Below are 18,964 nucleotides of genomic sequence, written 5' to 3'. Positions count from 1 at the left end.
TTCAGGTCACAGATTCAGCGATTTACAACTCTGTAGGCATGCCCGCTCAGGGCTGACCTTATCGTTTTGTGTCTTGAGTTTTCAAAAGAATTTTCCTTCTCTTAGCCAAAACCTACAGAGTACAAATAAGTAGCGAAGGTGCTGGCCCCTTCTCCATCGCGCAGTGTCTTCTCGAGAAGACACACTGCACCAGGATGGGGGGGGGGGGGGGAGAGGATGTACCTTTTTAAACATCCGAGTAGAATCCTCACTTATCTGCATGAACCGCATAATCACATTGTTCAGATAGATGTCACTCAAAGTTGCGTGGTCTTTGCTTTCTCTTCTCACTTGGTTCAGAAGCAAATACCAGCAGTTCACTGGAGACAACAAGTTCTGGTCTTTCCTGAGAAGGGAAGAAAAATAGAATTACCATCAATTTCAAAGCTGCCCCAAGCAGCTGAGGGAAGCCACCAAGGCAAACGAGGAGCCACAACAGATGGGTATTGTTGCTGGTCTTGCTCATAGCGGGCTACTCCCTAGCCAGGAGGATGGCCTTCCAGGCTGTGATGGCTGAAAGCCAGAAATTCCCTAAACTTGGGGGGAGAAACTTGGACCATGGACACCAGTCAAAACCCCCCACTCCTGACAAGGGCCATGGGACCCTAATATACACAGTAATCAGCCAGGCTTTCAGCTTTAATCACCCCATTGAAGAAAGTAGTTTCTATTTACACAAAAACCTATTGACTACTGTCTCTCAGACAGACTGTGGTTGCCACTGCACACAAAGTCTGCTTTGAATGTCCAGTCTGCTGCTGGAAAAGAGATTTGGCTTAGGTATGCTTTCCATGGAACGTACATTTGAGGATTATTTATTAATCCCCTGATACATAAACCCCAGCATCCCAAAAAGTGTTCCTGGGAATCACAACTCTACAACACTGTCTGAAGGCTCATGAATAGAACCAAGGAGTGTAGTGGCTCGTGACTTGTCATTAAACACTTTCATGTTTGTAACTATCCTTTGTTTTACTCTGATATTTTGATTTTATTTTATTTTTTAAAGTAGGCTCCACACCCAACGTGGAGCTCAAACTCAATGACTCCAAGATCACGAGTTTCATGCTCCCCCAACTGAGCCAGCCAGGTGCTCCTACCTTGTTTATTACAGGTAATAAAGCTAAAAGTGAATATAAGCCACAAAAGGGGACTCATAAAAAATCTTCAAACCTCAAAAACAGCAAGTTAACTGGGATGCTACTGCTTAAAAAAAAAAAAAAAAGAAAGAAAAAAAAGTACAATGCTTTTTTGTTTTTAAAAGTCTAACTGAAAAATGACAAAAAGGCACAAGAATGCTTATCCTAACTCAGGACACTAGAGCCATTTGTATCAGACATGGTATCTTACTATTCACGATCATCTATGACTCTGAATATTAATTAAATCAGGGAAGAAATCATTCAGTCAGCTCTTTCTGCCTGTAAGTTCCTCAGATTCAGGATCTGACACTGAATTAAGTCAAAACCCTCTGTAGAAGAAAGAAGAAGTAGAGGATGGAAGCAGAAGCAGGAACAAGTGCAGTGGGACAGTCCTCTGTTCTTGGGTCCTCGTGCTGGCACACACTAGAAAAGCCCCCAGGATTACACCCCCAACCTAGAGAACCTATTTTTTTTTCCCCTCAGAGCCATCAAGCAAGGGGCACTGGTTCCCTGGCAGCCCTTCCACTGACATTCTCTATCTGGTCAGCCCAAGAGATCCGTGTCACCTTATCATATTAACTTCTATGTCTATCCTTTACACTGAAGTAACCCATACATTCTTGGACAACCTTTCCTACTTTAACAACATTTCCTACGTCTTTGTATCCTGAGTGCCCTGCCCATGGTAAACATTAAATAAATGTGATGTCACTCCCTGAATAAACACATATTATTGCCTTTGTAAGTGATAAGAATACCAACAACAACAATAATAGCAGCTATCAGGTACTGAGCACCTACTGTAAGAAATACTACACAAGAGCACAGAATATGGAGCTATACTGTCCAAGTCCAAATCCCAGAACTATACTTGCTAGCTGTGTGACCTTGGCCCAATTATCCAAACTTCTCTCTGCCTCTGTAACTTCATTTGGAGAATGGGTAAAATAACAGTACTTATAAGATTATGATGATTATTTCCGTTGATATATATTTCCTACCACTTTCTATAATGCCTTAGATCCACAGGAAGTGCTCTACAAAGTTAGCTATTTTTATCTAGCGGCTGGTCTGAAGACTTTACACACAGCAACTCTACATAATCCGACCACTACAATTTAAGGCAGAAATTCTTTGTATCCCCTTTATCAGTGAGAGAAGCTTAGCGAGGCATGCTGATTTGCTATTAAGACCAAAGCTAGTATCAGAGTCTTTGAGTCCAGGAAGGCTGATCTAAGCTTCCGTCTTCTGTCAGTGGCAACCCTAAGCTGAGGACTGTTCTACATAAAGAGCATCTCAAAGCTGAGTACTGTGCCCAAGATTTAACCTTTGTTTGGTGGAGAGAAGAAACAATGAATGCATGACCCAAGCCAGCTATCAATCACATCAAGGGCTTCATGGTGTGTCTCATTTAATGGTCACAAAATGTCATTTTATAAGTTAGGAGACCAAGTTTCAGAAAGGCCAAGCAACTTGGCTGAAACCAAGCAGCAAAGCCCAGATTCAAACCAGGTCTGGCTCTTTCATAAAGCGTGTCTTTGCTTCTTACTCTTGGTTTGTCCTTTCTGTAGAAAGGACATATTACCATATTACCTTCATTTCCATATTTGATAAACTTACCCAAATCAAAGAAAATTCTGAACAGTTTACCTCTGGACAAAACACGTCAACAAAGCAGGAAAAAGAAAAGGGCAGCTGAATCCCTAAGGGATCAGACTAGTGCATGGGTCCATACCAGTTTTCAGTTCACAACGGATTTCCAAGTGCACAGAAAACATTCAAAAAGTATTTACCGAATGGATGAATGGGCTGTCTTCTTACCTGTAATCACTTTTAAAAAGGCACAGTTACTATAATACAGTACTGGCTCCAATCTCCTTTCCAGCTCTAGTCTCTGTCAAGTACATCTGACATGTGTCCACCTTGGGAACCACTGCCAAGATTTATTTTTGGGCTGGACCAACACAAGAGGTGAGGCATTGAAAGAAAAATTATTCCCTATCTAGAGCTGTTCTGCATTTGCTTCTGCAAAAGTACCCGAGGGGTACTGCTCATCCTACTTTTTTACACAGGATCCAAGGCCATAGAGGGGTATAAAACAAAACAGCAAAGCCAACGGTGAAGACAAAGATGGGCTTCTGTGCAGCCCCTCTCCAGCCTGCAGCTCAGCCTGAGTAGACAGGACTCCTCATTGTTGCAAGTGGGTTGGCAGTTTTCTGTTTCACCAACACAAAGATAGTAGTTGTTTTGGTTTCAATTTTAGGGTGGGATGTAGTGTGATAGGGTTGGTGGTAGGAAGCCGTTAGGCCCACCTCTCTACCTTGCACAGGCCTCATCATCTGCCTCATATGGGACTAAAGGGTGGATATGAATGTCCACTTGAGTTTTCAGTTCCCTCTTTATTTTTTGGCCCCTGGAAATTTCCCTTATTTTCCTATGAGTTCAGTTACACATTTAAAATGATGTCTATTATATTTTAATCGGCATTTCTGAGAGTTTTATAGCAGAAATACTTTTCAGATTACCTAGTATAGCTTATTTCCAGAACAGAAAGACTGCATTGCCTTCTAAATATCTCCTAGACAAGTCCCTTTCTGGCTGCAGTGGTGCTGGTTCATGCCATTACTGTGAGAGCCCCCTACATGGTCTCCCTCCCTCCACTACAGCTTCTTCCAGTCCACAATCCTATCGATGGTCGTCATCATCGTTCTAAGTTGAAGGTCTAAGCTGGTAACTTCTAATTAAAACTCTCCAAAGGCTTCTCATGACCTCAGGACAAAGTCTAGAGGTAGCCACCCAGATGACCCCCTTCACTACTCGCTCCCATCCAACTACTTCTGTTCTGCAAAACTGCCCTACACCTCTTCCCTTCTACCCCCTAATGCAGGATATGTTCCCCTTGTTGGGAACATCCTGCTCTGATCCCCTCAACTTGTCAACTAGTCCTTCATGTCTTCACTTACATTATCACTTCTTCCTTTCCCCATCTCCATTATAAAATGGATTTCCATCGGGTCTGTCTATGGCATCCTGCACTCACTCTGTCACAGTACTTGTATACTTTACTCTATGAAAGTTGTCTGCCTACTTGTCTCTGTCTCTAGGATCTAAATTACAAAGCAAATTTCATTGTCAGAAAATCTGTATTTTTTGAACAGATGAAGTACAATTAATTTTTTTTATTCAAGGTTTAACTACAATTGGTCAGAAGCATTTTACTAAAGATCCTCGTTTTAAGTCAATCTCAACTGCAGTGACCACAGCTAAACTTGGGGGGTAGGGGCTAAACATAAGCAACCCTTATTGCTTATTTTCATCCAAAATCACTACAGAAATCCTGAGGTCTTTGCTTGAAGAAGCAGCCATTTTAAATGTGCCCACTGATATATCTACCTGGTGGTAGAGACCAACTCCCACTTTTCTGTGATTAGGGATTTTAAAACACACACCTTTTCTTCTTATATATAAAGCTATCCACAAATATATATTTATGGAAAGGAAAAATGTCAAAGGAATACTTTTAAAATGTGATACACTGATGCTCATAAATTATAAATGCAGACAGTTTCTTTTACCTAGGGGATATGCCAATCACAGCTTCTCAAAGATGGAAAATTCTAAAACCAAGAAGGGTAGTTAGAAGGTAGTCTATCACCTTGGAAACATAAATTTGAGTCAAGTGTCTCTTACTTGTACTGTTGATGATCCTTAGTGCTTCTTGTTTTTGCCATGAACCTTTCTGCTAACTTCTCTAGGTTCCGAGAGTATTCCGTCTCAATTTCAGCTTTTTTCCGGAAGAAATCCTGCAGGTCCTGGAGAAGCTGAACTCTCATCTCTGTTTGCTGTTCCAGGCATTTTTGCTGTTCTACTAGCTGAGCTCGAATTTCTAAGGAAAGAAGAGAATACATTTGATGATTTTGTGAAAATTACTGAGGTGTGCAGGATGTGCAAGATAAAAGTAATAATTAGCTCTATATTGGACCTTTATGAGACTCCTAGGTCCAGATCCGTTTACATAATCTGCTGACCCTTTAAAAGAATGAGACAAATCCCAGGAAGGAATGTTATAAATTGGAATAGAAACATGGGTTACATTTGCAATGCCACAAACATGCATGGAGTGACGAGGGCAAAGCCTTTAAGATAATTTACATAACATGTGACATCTTTGGGGAGCTGCACACATTGTAATTTTTTTCAATAGCACTTTACCTCAACTGTACCTTTTGAGTTTAAATGGCAAAGATGAGAGCATCATTTCTTCCAAACTTCTAAACCACAGCATATTTGCTAGTTGGCAAACACAGACACTGACATCTGGTAATTTTTATTTAGTGCATAAATTTCTAGTTTGTAAAACACGTAGCTTCTGGGTTTATAGGGATGCTGAGCCTAAAAATAACTTATTTCTATAACCAAATAATTCATTCATAAGTGGAATCCTCAGATTCTACTTTATTATTCTATTCACAACATCAAAGGCTCTTCACTGGCCTTCACTTTTTACACATCGTTCAAACTAACAGCTCTATTGACACACATAATCCTGCAAAGAATCCTTTGATGATTTTAATACATTAGGAAGGTGAAGGTTAGTCTTTTACTGATTTGGAAAAGAACACAAAAGCAGAGCGGTGTCACGCAAAACTATCTGTAAATGACTATAACAATGAAACCTGTGTGTTTTGGAAAATGAGATACAGCAACAATTACTGACTTGTTTTTGTCTGAGACCCAGGGCTAACCTCCAGACAAGCATACTCATCCTGGAAAACTTTATTTCATCTTTCCTAGAGTCAGTGCACAGGCCCTAAAAATGAGGGCTGAATCTAATTGAGTAGAGTTAATAAAAATCAATGTGCAGGAGCGCCTCGCTGGCTCAGTCAGTGGAGCGTGCAACTCTTGATCTCAGGGTTGTGAGTTTGAGCCCCATGCTGGGTGTAGAGATTACTTAAAACTAAAAAAAATTTTTTTAAGGTTTTATTTATTTATTCATGAGAGACCCAGAGAAAGAGAGAGAGAGAGACAGAGACATAGGCAGAAGGAGAAGCAGACTCCCCAAGGGAGCCTGATGTGGGACTCGATCCTAGGACCCTGGGATCATGCCCTAAGCCAAAGGCAGATGTTAAACCACTGAGCTACCCAGGTGTCTCCAAAATAAAAATCTGAAAAAAAAAAAGAGAAATCGATGTCCAAATAACATCCCCTCAATTCCTATTATTCTTGTTCAGCAGAGAAAGACCAAACTCACGATATGTATGCATACATTTGGCCATGTTTAATCAAGCTCGTTAAGAGCAGGGTGGTCACTTTCTGAATGGGGAGTCAGGAAACTTGCTCAATTTAATCATGGCTAACAGTAATCAAACACTATTCTACACCCTATTGAGGCAGGTACAAGTAGCATCCACATTTTACAAAGAAAGAACTCAGGCTTAAGGAGATTAAATATTTTATCATGGCAAAAAAGACACAATAACTATGACATGAAGCCCTCGATAAGGTCATGTTCCAGGCAACACTGCTTTGGGAAACCCTGGAAAGGGCAGTAAGCGTTTCTCAAGTGTCCTCTCTTGGTTTCTCCATCTCTAGACTGGGGGACTCTATTATTAATCTCATAGAAATGTGGTGATCACCAAAGTGAAAACATTATTAGAGGCTTTTAACTACCACGAACAGCATCTGGTTTTTAGTCAAAGTAAGTGTTTTTCAATACAGTATTATAATCACCATGTCTGCCAAACTCTTTCCCTCAAAAATACAGAACTATTTTTGTTTTGTGAAGAGAAAAGAAATCTGGGGTGTGGGTATTCTCATTCAGAAATCTCAGTTAAGTCTTTTAAGATTTAGTAATTTTAGCACATCTTGCTGTGCTAAGAGAAAATAAATCAATGGTCTTAGGCTGTCAACTAAGGGTCCCCCCCCCTTCTTTTAAGTGGCTTTAGTGCCAAATAAGAAATAAAAGTGGCCGAGAGTACAGATCTCAATAGAATTACACAAAAATTCTGTAGGCTTCCTTCTTCAGTCTCATTTGATTTCTGCTTGCTCACTCTCTTCAGTGTTTAAAATCAAGAGCTAGGGAATTTTAAAGACCATATTTAAACAGTTAAAAGTCTCATCTTTTTGCAGGGAGTAACTGTTCCTTCATATTATCTGTAATTTTCCCATCAAAATAGGACAGCAGCATTTTCAAGAAGGAAAATATGAAGGGACAGAATGTAGGGTATTATGGTGAGAAAATAAAACATGTTCCAAAAACTGAAGAATTCATTTGATTCCCTCTTTAATTTAGACAAGCTGGGGACAAATGAGGAAAAGATCACCAAAAAAAAAAAAAAGATCATAAAGAAAAAAAATCAATATAAAAGTACTATCATAAGGCATGTTTTATTAGGAAGAGAAAACCTTTGGGTTCCTTATACTACATCAGAGCCACAAGGCAGCACAATGTTAGGGGAGCTCACTTCCCCACTCATGGTATAGCTTTGTCAATATGACCTCACCAGATGAGGAACCCGGTTTTAGAGGCACCTCCTCCTGCAAGCCCTCCGGGATTTGACACACCCACTTCCCTCCCACACCAATACACCCCCTTCCTTTCTCCCTTTTGCAACAGGAGAGATTGATCGAGTGGGGGTAAGCCCAGGGGCTGTACCTCCAGAATGTGGCTGGGGTCAGGGTGGAAATGTCCCTTCATCACATTTCCATTGAACGCGGGGGCCCTGTCCCAGGTGCTGAGGTTCTAAGTTTAGTCGGGGCGGGTGAGGCTCCTCTGCGCCCAGAGCACAGGTGAGGAGGGCTGGGGATCAGAACATCCTTGGGGGTGAGTGGGGGTCGAGGAGGGTCAGGGCTGGGGCTGGGCTGGGCACCCGCCTGGGAATCGCTGATGCTTGCGGCAGGACCCCTGACTCATTCCTCCGGATCCGGGTCTGTGACCAGCGAGGGGGTTGCCCCGGGCTCAAGGATCCCAAACCTGAAAGAAGAACCAGCACCCTCAGAAAAAAAAAAAAAAAAAAAAAAAAAAAAAAAAAAAAAAATCTAACCTTATGCAGCACTGGGAAATTTAAAATATTTTTAAATAAATGAGTGAAATAGTCATATAAATTTTGGTCCACTGCTCAGAACAGGTCAAAGAAGCCTGTGATGCACTGTGCCCCACACCATATCCATCCTTACAATGGGACCACAGGGGGTTACAGGACACAGCACCACTGTCATCCCAGGTTCCAAAGAATCCGTTAGGGCTGGAACTGATGAAAGCATCACATTAAGGAGTGATTTCTAGAAAAAGTATCAGTCTTATTTCTGTAAAAGGGATTACAGCTTCCCACCCACCTTCTTTAAAGACATCCTTTCAGGACTCTTTCTATTAGCTTTCATGTATTAGTATTGATCTGGATCATTTTTTGGAGACTCAAGCTTCATTTTAATTTGATTAACCAAGCCATTATTGAGCTCCTATTTTGTGTCAGGCAGGAGTTATGAAGATTTACAGTATACAAGTCCTTCTGGTAGGAAATACGAATCCTAAATTGATAGTATCAATACATTATTGCTCAGTGCTATAATGAAGAAAGGTACCAGGAAGCTATGGAAAGAGGAGCTGATAGTGGAAGAGCTTGGAAGACATAATGCCCTGAAGGATAAGTACATTACAAGATATACAGCTATAACCACCAAGAAAGTCGAAAGACAACCCACAGAATGGGAGAAATATTTGCAAATTATGTACCTAATGAGGAACTTGTATCTAAAATATATAAATAACTCTTGTGACTTGGTAAAAACACAATCTGATCTTTAAAATGGGGAATCTAGGGGACTCCTGGGTGGCTCAGCAGTATAGCACCTGCCTTCGGTCCTGCATGGAGCCTGCTTCTCCTCTGTGTCTCTGCCTCTCTCTCTCTCTCTCTCTCTCTGTCTCTCATGAATAAATAAATAAAATCTTAAAAAAAAATGGGGAATCTAAATAGACATTTTTTCCAAAAAAGATCTGCAAATGGCCAACAGCAGATGAAAAGTGGCTCAATATCATCAGCCTTCAGAAAGAGGCAAATCAAAAGAAATGAGACACCCCTTCACACCTGCTTGGATGGTTACAATAAAAAAGACAAATAATAACAAGTACTGTCAAGGATGTGGAGAAACTGGAACCCTCGTTTGCTGCTGGTGGGAATGCAAAATGGTGCAGCTACTTTGGAAGGCAATCTAGGAGTTCCTCAAAAGGTTAAACGTAGAGTTAACATAGACTTAGCAAGTCCACTCCTACCCAGCTACATACCCAAGAAAAATGAGAACACAACAATTTCTATACAGATGTTTATAGCAGCATTATTTGTGATGGTTGAAAAGTGGAACAATCTACATGTCGTCCATCAATGTTGAACAGATAAACAAGATGTGGTCTAGCCATAGAAGGTTAGTCATAAAAAGGAATGAAGTACTGAATCATGCTACCACATGGATGAACCTTGTAAATACAACCTTATAGTGAATGATACTAGTCACAAAGGGAAACTGATTACATTACGAGATGCCTGGAAGAGACTCATCCATAGAAAGCAGATGAGTTATTACTAGGGCTGGAGGAGTTGGGGGAAATGGGAGGGAATCGCTAAGGGGTGCCGGGTTTCTTTATGGGATGATGAAAATGTTCTAGAAGCGGCTGTGGTGATGGTTACAAAACTGTGAACACACTAAAAAACAGTGAACTGAGTTAAATGATCAGTTTCAGTGAGTGAGTTAAATGATCTGTGACTTACAGCTGTTATATGAAGGAAGATATACTGCTGGATCATAATTCCACGAAATTCTGGTTGTGGAGACATTTCCAAGAATGATCATAATCGTAACAACAAAATAGCTCTTCATATTTCCATGCCTACTACTTTTTAGTAATTAATCAAATTTGACAACGTAAGGGCAAGCACTTTAAAATGATGTCTTCATGATGGTTCTTGCTTCAGTATTTTTACTTCATCCTGAATTTGTTTATAAGCCAGAGATTAGTAAATTTACTAACTGGTGAGCATCATTAATGTGTTACAATCTCTAATGGTATAGAAAAGATTTACCTAACCGAACATTAGGAGTGGCTCATTACCATGACTCCCAAACAACTGCATAAAACAGCACAATATCTTTTAGGCAGAAAAATGCCATCTCTGGGGAGGCTCTAAGCAGTCATTATCTAAATCAAGGTCAGGACCTACTAAATAATAATACTGACCATTTTAACAGGGCTAAAATTTGCTTTTTAAAAACTGACTTTAAAAAAAATAAACAAAAAAACTGACTTAACTATTTCATCTCTGTTCTACCAGAGTGACATCACAGAAGAAATCAACACGAACAATCCAACAATAATAAGCAAGAAGTGTGCTTTCAAACTAATCAATTATTTTGTTAAACAAAACTGAAACAGTTCCTCTAAGCTATAGAAATCTGCTGACTAATACTAAATAAAGCAGAATTGCCTAGGAAAGGAGGAAATGGAGTCGTTTCTTCCTATTGCTCTGATAAAGGGAAGTCCTAATTCTTGAAATAAATTTGTGGGAGACCACAGACTGATGATGCACATTTCAGGGAAAGATTAAGTTCATGAGACTGGGTTGCTTCTCTAATATGTTGCTAAATAACTAGGACTAGTGCATAAAACTGATAGATTGAGTGTGACACTCATGATCATCCAGCAAGTGGAAATGCAACAACATTTCTAAGTCATCCCAAATCATCTCAATTATTTCATAGTCTTGTTTGGTCAGATTGTTCCTTATGATAATAAAAAAGGTATACATTCTGTTAGAATTTATCAGTACCTTTATCCAATGGATATAAAGTGTTTTCCCAAATGACAGGTGAGAGCCAATGGAAGGTCTCAGAGAAGAACCCAATGATCCTCTAACTAGTTCCATCAATGTTTACACAACCTTGCAGCTGCTGATTAACTATTGGGTGCAAACTTTGGTGAAATATGTTTTTTTAGGTTAGAAATTTGGAGCAAAAAAGAAAAATCCACAAAAGTAAACAAAGACCATTTCTCCTTTTCATGAGAAATCCAAATCCAAGATCTATGCTTCTCTTACACTCAGAAATTAGGTGACATCAATATGGATCTAGACTGGAGTTACAGTGTTATCTATTACAAATCATGGGAGGGACGCTGTGTGGCTCAGTCAGTTAAGCGTCCCACTCTTAATTTTGGCTCCAGTCATGATCCTGGCTCCTAGTCCTGGGATTGAAGCCCCGGGTCGGGCTCCATGTCAGTGATGAATCAGTGAGGAATCAGCTTGAGATTCTCTCTCTCCCTTTGCCCCTCTGCCCCTCCCCGCACTCACACATGCACACTCCCTCTCTCTCTCAAATAAATAGATCTTAAAAAAAAAAAATCATCGTACATGGGGCAAGTCACTTAACCTCTCAAATATCACCTTGTGAAAATAATAGTCCCACCTCACTGGACCAATGAGGATTAAATGAGTAGAAATGAAAAGCATGCGGCAATCTGTAAACCACCAGGAGAAGATGCTGTTATTACTAGCATCTGCAGGCTCTCATTACAAAGCTATTCACTGACTATCTCCTGGTGCCAGGCTCCTTACTCGGGGCTATAAATAATAGGCTGAAAGCCATGAGCCTCATGCTCAGTGAGAAGACAGGCAATGCAGTGAGAGCCAGTGACCTGCAGGACCTTAAGGTATGAATGTCAAAGAGCAATGGAAGTGCGCAGAGGAAGTTCCCATGGTTGGGCAAAGGGGTGAGTACCGAGGAAGTGATCCTGAGGTTGACCTGGCAGTGTGTTGATATATACAGGTGGTGGGAGGGCAAGGGTGGGGGGCGGGTAAGGTCACTCTGGGCTGAAAGAACAGCATATGCACATGCAGGAGGAGGGAGAGAACAAGGAGAGTTATACCAAGGGCTTCTCTGCTGCTGCAACCCAACCCTGGATGGCTACAGGGTCTAGTTATGGGCCTAGGGCAGCCCCATGTTAAAACACTAAGGAGTAAGATTTTATATCCGAGATCAGTTTCTCAAACTGGTTTGATGATAAAAGCCACCTGGGATGCTTATTAAAAGTACCTGTGTCCAGTCTCTTCGGTTGGCTATTTTTATCTTGTTAGTCTGGAAGGACCTGGAACGGAGGATTTTAATTAAGTACCTAGGTGACTCTTCACTGGGCAACTTCAGGAAACCCGAGTGAAGAACTGAACAATTCCAAATAAAGAAGATATACCATCAGACTTGCATTCCAGAAAAATCATACAAATAACCAATTAAATAAATGAAATGCTAAACATCCTACACCTCAAGAAATAAGAGTTTCTTTTTGTATGGTTCCCTGTTTGAATTATGATTTACGAGGCAAAACAAACCAACAATAAAAGCCTCACAAGAATGAATGGTATCCATGTTCTCCCCTGCCTAGGCCTATTATTTTAATTAGTTATGAATCACTCATTTCTGTCATCTGGTATGGAACTAATGAGTATTTCCATTTAATCTGTTATCAGAAAGCAGAAGCTGGTTTTCAACCACATTGTGGAGAAAGCTTTAGAGCTGTGCTGCCCAATATGTAGCCATTAGACACACTGAGCGCTTCCAATGTGGCTAGACCCAACTGTGATGTGCTGTCAGTGTAAAGCACACACAAGCTTTCAAAATTGCAGCAAGAAAAAGAAAGGATGTGAAATGTCTCATTGATAATCATTAATGTTGAAATATAAAAATTTAGACTGGTATAAAACTTTAGACATTGGATTATAGAAAGACATTATTAAAATTAACCTCACCTCTTCATCTGTTTCTGTTCACTTTTTAAAGTAATTATTAAGAAAATCTAAAATTAGAAATGTAGTTCATCTATATGACAAAGCTCCTCTAGAATATGGATAAATTAGCAACCAAGTTTCTCCTAGGTGGAATCTAAAATGTCGAGTTCTCATCAGAAAAGGTTTTTGAAGAATTAGCAGGCTTGATCAGAAGACCAGACTCCAGCATAATGCAAATGTGGGATGGAATACAGAGTAGCAAGACACTAGTTGCAGTTAGAAGTGTGACCTTGGAAAAGTAACTCTCTCTCTTTGGAATCCTCAACTGCAAAATGGTTACTAATTATAGATGCCATATTCCCCCTTGCAAAGACAATGAAAGGTTTTACGGAGAAATGAAAAGACCTTCTCAGCTTGTACAGCACTGTACTGGCCAATTATCATAAAATGTGTAATGAAAAAAGAAGATGTTCTAGATTTGATAATATTGACTACAAAGGCTAAAGGACTTTCAGAGAAGAAATCGGATCATGGGCCAACTAGGGTTATCTTCAGGGACAGCTTTAGAGGGCAGTGGTCCTGCACTGCCTTTAAAGGATGTGCAGGATTTGGAAGGTTGTGCAAATTTGGGGAATGGAAATGTAGTTTCTTTTCTTTTCTTTTTTTTTAAAGATTTTATTTATTTATTTATGAGAGAGAGAGAGAGAGAGAGAGGCAGAGGGAGAAGCAGGCTCCACGCAGGGAGCCCGACGTGGGACTCTATCCCAGGACTCGAGGATCACACCCTGGGCCGAAGGCAGGTGCCAAACCGCTGAGCCACCTGGGAATCCCCAGAAATGTAGTTTCTTAAACTAAAAATGGTATTTTTGACACTGTGGCCCAGAAAAGTTAGGTTCTGGGGAAGGATGCTTAGGTGGCTGGACCAAATGTACCCTTCCAGGTTACTGCCTCATGGAAAATGTAACTCCTTAGTCTTTCTGCATTTAAATTATGAGATTACCAACAATTTAAGCAAACTAAGTAGCACAGACATGTATGAAATTAGGTGGCTTCCATTCTAAGCTGAAAATCACCGTCTCATCCTAGAATTCTAGGAGGGGAGTAGAATTATGATAAAACCTTTTGGAATAAAACAAGGTAACTGTCCTCTCAGCACAGTTAATCCTCATTGTTTTGGATGTAAAAGTAAAGTCATTTTTACAACATTTTGGACACTAAAGAGAGGCTGTATCCACTTTTCTAAGTTTCCACTACAACATCTTCATCTGAAAGGACATTATCCTCAGTATTATTTTAGAATAAAAGCTTAGTACGAAACCGTCAGTTTTCATAGCTTTTGAAAGCCAAACATATTTTGGACTAGATAGCATTTTCAGGTGAAGTATGGAAAACAAATATGCACCTTTTTTTTGTTTTTGTTTTTGTTGTTGTTTTTGATGAAAGCTAGCCAGGATAAAATGCAATAAATTAAGGTGATCAATTATTGCAGTTTAATACACTGCAGGAAAGGCCCGTTTAAGGAAGTACAGATCTGAATGATTCACTATCATGCCTGTATTGGGGATGCACAAGAGGTAAGAGTTCATTAACTTCCCTATAATTAAGCAAGGACATTTCAGACTATTAGTAGATTGATTTTTACAACCAGAAAAAGACCATGTGTGGAAATCACTGACCTGTAGGGAGTACAAAGATTTACATTTTGGGATGGCTGGATTGCTGACCTTTCAGAGGTTCAGGGCATTCTCTAAACGTTGACTTTCTTTACTGATATAATTCAACATGAAGTCTCGTGGAGTAAACAGAAAAGCTTGCATATTTTTTAAAGTAAATTTTAAGAATGAAAAATTTTGGGGGTGCCTGGGTGGCTCAGTTGGTTAAGTGTCTGCCTTTGGCTCAGGTCATAATCCAGGGGTTCTGGGATCAAGCACTGAGTTGGGCTCCCTGCTCAGCTGGGAGTCTGCTTCTTCCTCTCCCCCACCCCGCCCCCAGCTCATGCTTGTGGGCTCTTTCTCTCTCAAATAAATAAATCTTAAAAAAGAAAAAAAAAAAAGAAAAACGTTTAAAGTAGTTTAAATTGTTTTGTACTGAATTACTTACACATTGAGAGGTTTTTTGGTGTTTTTTTTTTTTTTAAAGATTTTTATGTAATTTCTACATCCAATGTCAAGCTCAACCTCACAACCCAAAGATTCAAGCGTCACATGCTTTACTGATTGAGCCAGTCAGATGCCCCAGACTGAGCCTTTTTCAAATTAAGGCTCTTCTCCTTATTGCAGTAATTACAATTTTATTTTATTTTATTTTAAATTTTTTTTTTATTTATGATAGTCATACAGAGAGAGAGAGAGAGGCAGAGACACAGGCAGAGGGAGAAGCAGGCTCCATACACCGGGAGCCCGACGTGGGATTCGATCCCGGGTCTCCAGGATCGCGCCCTGGGCCAAAGGCAGGCGCCAAACCGCTGCGCCACCCAGGGCTGTACAGTTTAACCTCCCAAGGAATTTACCATTTACATAGTAAATGCCAGGAGAATATTTATTGAGTTCCTACTACGCTCCTAATTCTGTGATAGGTGCCTGATATAGCTTAGCTCATTTAATTGTTACAACAATCATATTATGTAGTGCCTTCATTAAACAGATGAGGATATCAAAGGAGAGGGAGGTTATTTTGTCCAAAGTCATACGATTACTAGGTATGAAAGCCTGGATTCCCATTCAAGTTTGTCTGATTCCAAAGTTCATGATACAAAATTATCAGGTTCAACAATTACACATAGTGTATAATTATACAAAGCAAGCCCAGTGATCCAGGCTGGCCTTCTAGATAATTTGTTAGAAAATATATAGGTGCTGTATATAACTTAATGTATCAAACAAAATTTAACTGCCAAGTAACTAGCTAGCATCAATTTAAATAATAATGATTACATTTCTATTATTTACTTCAATTAAGAAAGCCAAAAAAATCTCCTCTTTCTCTCCAAAATTCAAATATTTTATAAAAACCAGTTAAGTGACTAATACTAATTCTCTAGTATTTTCTTTTTTTTTTTTAAACATTTTTTTTAATCTTTATTTATTTATGATAGTCACAGAGAGAGAGAGAGGCAGAGACATAGGCAGAGGGAGAAGCAGGCTCCATGCTTCGGGAGCCCGATGTGGGATTCGATCCCGGGTCTCCAGGATCGCGCCCTGGGCCAAAGGCAGGCGCCAAACCGCTGTGCCATCCAGGGATCCCTCTCTAGTATTTTCTGAATGTTGTGGCTTTATGGGAAATCGTGTATTTAGGTCAACTGCTGCTGCTTTTAAATTGGGTATTAAGTTGATGCTTTAAATTGTAAATTGTTATAAATTGTTAATATGTTAAAATTACTGTAAAGCTTTGAACTACAGATTATAAATCCCTGAATACAAATATCATGTCTTTAAATTTCCATAGAGCACATAATAGATACCTAATAACTATCTGTGATGAATGTTTGTTTCAGTAAGAGGAGTTATCAGAAGGCTTAGTTATGTACATACGGACTCAGGACCCAAATTTTGCTAATTTATAAAATGGTTTTCCATTCCCTTCTCCCCACAGTCCACTGCCTCATGACTAACTCTTCTTTTTTTGCTCCATGTGGCACTTCTGGCATCCAGCCCTACAAGGTTTCCCCCATTAACCATGCCCTATTTGGTCAACAGTGGGAAAAGACTCCAGTTAAATCCTGTTTTACACATCTCTCAATTAAAGGTATTTTATATGACTACTTCTACCATAGACAAAACCTTCATCTAGAAAAATGACAAAGGAAACACTAATCATTTCACTTAATTTTCTTTAGATTCTACTACAGACTTCAATTGGATTGCTACTGGCAACTTTATATGTTACTTTAATTCATTTTTTAAAAAATTTTTACTTTGATTTAACTACAATTCAACACATAAGAGCTCCAATAATCTCTGGCTCCAAGTGAACTGAAACTGAGTCAGGAAGTGACACAAGGAAATCAGAAAGTGGTCCAGTACTTGTGCTTCCTCAATATTCATTTTATATTTACTGACAGTCACAGTTCTGGATCATAAAATAAATGCCTTTCAAGCTTTGGGTTACATAATCCTTAAAAGAAATGCTATTAAAACACACACACACTTGTTTATTTACTTATATATATCAATATGTATATCTTTCAAGATTTTTCAGGCTTAAGAAAGTACCGGACATCAACTAGTTAAAATGTCAGAAATGGGGGTGCCTGGGTGGCTCAGTCAGTTGAGCATTTGACTCTTAATTTTGGCTCAGGTCATGATCTCAGGGTTGTGACACTGAGCCCCTCCCTGAGCTGTGCACTCAGCAGGGAATCTGCTTGAGGTTTTCTCTCTCTCTCCCTCTGCCCCTCCCACTGTGCTCACTCTCTCTCAAGTAAAAAATAAATAAATCTTTAAAATTGTCAAAAAAAACATTAATTCTCATTATTTTATCTCTTCAAAGTATCAAGTAAAATGTCCAATTTGAGCTACAACCTATGTATGGAAAATTACATTCTTTTATTTTATCCTCAGATATGAGCCATACTCTATGATAAAATAGTATTTCTAGTCCTGCACAAACATCCAACTTTTACCCACATAATCTGCAAAATTGAATTCAACAATGTTCACTCAACAATGTCCACTTAAACGAGTGAACAGGTGAGAAAGAGATGCTTATGCTACTCATCTGACAAACATCTACAGAGCACCATCCAGATGCTGACTGAGCTCTGGGGAAACAAAGATAAACCAACCGCTTTGTGCCTTATGGCCTCTCAGACTAGCTCCTTGTCTACAGACCTGAAAGCAGGTAACTTATTTTTATAATGATCATCATTTACAGTGCAATGTGGTAAGTCCTTTAATGGAAGCAGAAAGAAAGTGCTGAGGACACACAGGAAGGAGCGACAAACTGCCCAGGTAAACCAGGATTAGCAGGTAAGTAGGAAATTGCCAAGTCGGGGGCAGGTATGGGAACGGCATTATGAGCAAAAGGACTGGCCTGTGCAAAGGTCCAGGCATAGGACTATCTGGAGACTTCAGGGCATTGCACATGGCAGTCTCTTCCATATTGCACAGTGATAAGCAGGAGTTGGGCCAATTACCAGGGGGTTTAAAAGTAAATAAGGGCACCTGGGTGGCTCTGTCAAGTCAAGTGTCCAACCCTTGATCTTGGGGTTGTGGGATCGAGCCCTGAGTCGGGCTCCACACTCAGTGGAGACTGCTGGAGATTTTCTCTCCCTCTCCCTTTGCTCCTTTCCCCCGTGCTTATTCTTTCTCTAAAATAAGTAAAGCTTAAAAATAAATAAATAAATAAAAGTAAATAGTCTAAAATGGTAAGGGATGCTATTTTTATTCAGTTTCTCATTCACTATTATCGGGAATGTTTCACAATTTATTGTTTTAGGAAGTTAAAAACAAATGCTTATTATTCACATCTAGAAAAGATAGCTGTAGAACTATGTTCTAACTGATGAAATTACCAGAAAATGACAGTTCCTGCCAAGTCCTTGACAACAGATTTTTAAAAATTATTTTATGCTAATTTAGACAAGGGAGTACAGTGTCAACTATATTCAGTAGAATACTGAGGATATGCAGTGGAAGGATTTATAAGTACCATACATGGTCAGAATTGCCTTTTTTTTAAAGGATTTTTTTTAAAGATTTTATTTATTTATTCAGGAGAGATACACACAGAGAGAGAGGCAGAGACACAGGCAGAGGGATAAGCAGGCTCCATGCAGGGAGCCTGATGCAGAACTCGATCCCAGGACCCTGAGATCACGACCTGAGCCAAGGCAGACACTCAACCAATGAGCCACCCAGAAGTCCCTAGAATTGCCTTCTATTTCACTAATTAAATCTGAACTTGGATTTAAGTTTTGAATTAAAGTAGCTTAAAGTGACAAATTATTTAAAATGCCTATCTTCTCTCTTTCTCACCCTCTTCCACCCTCGTCCATCATCTTATGACTGACTTTGAAAA

At 39.7% G+C, this 18,964-nt stretch overlaps 1 protein-coding gene across 2 annotated transcripts in view; it reads right to left on the bottom strand.

Annotated features, from left to right (window-relative positions):
• Positions 1-18,964, bottom strand: part of SRGAP1 (SLIT-ROBO Rho GTPase activating protein 1) — a 266,692-nt gene that overhangs the window by 130,263 nt on the left and 117,465 nt on the right. For both annotated transcript variants that reach the window (XM_026001787.2, XM_026001788.2), the window contains exons 2-3: positions 4,872-5,067; positions 223-385 (exon numbers count right to left, since the gene is read on the bottom strand). In XM_026001787.2, coding sequence (XP_025857572.1) covers positions 223-385; positions 4,872-5,067 — 359 coding nt within the window. The remainder of the gene's footprint in view (positions 1-222; positions 386-4,871; positions 5,068-18,964) is intronic.

Source organism: Vulpes vulpes, chromosome 16, assembly GCF_048418805.1.
Source record: "Vulpes vulpes isolate BD-2025 chromosome 16, VulVul3, whole genome shotgun sequence".
NCBI classification, from domain to species: Eukaryota; Metazoa; Chordata; class Mammalia; order Carnivora; family Canidae; genus Vulpes; species Vulpes vulpes.
This window is presented reverse-complemented; position numbering and strand designations above follow the sequence as displayed.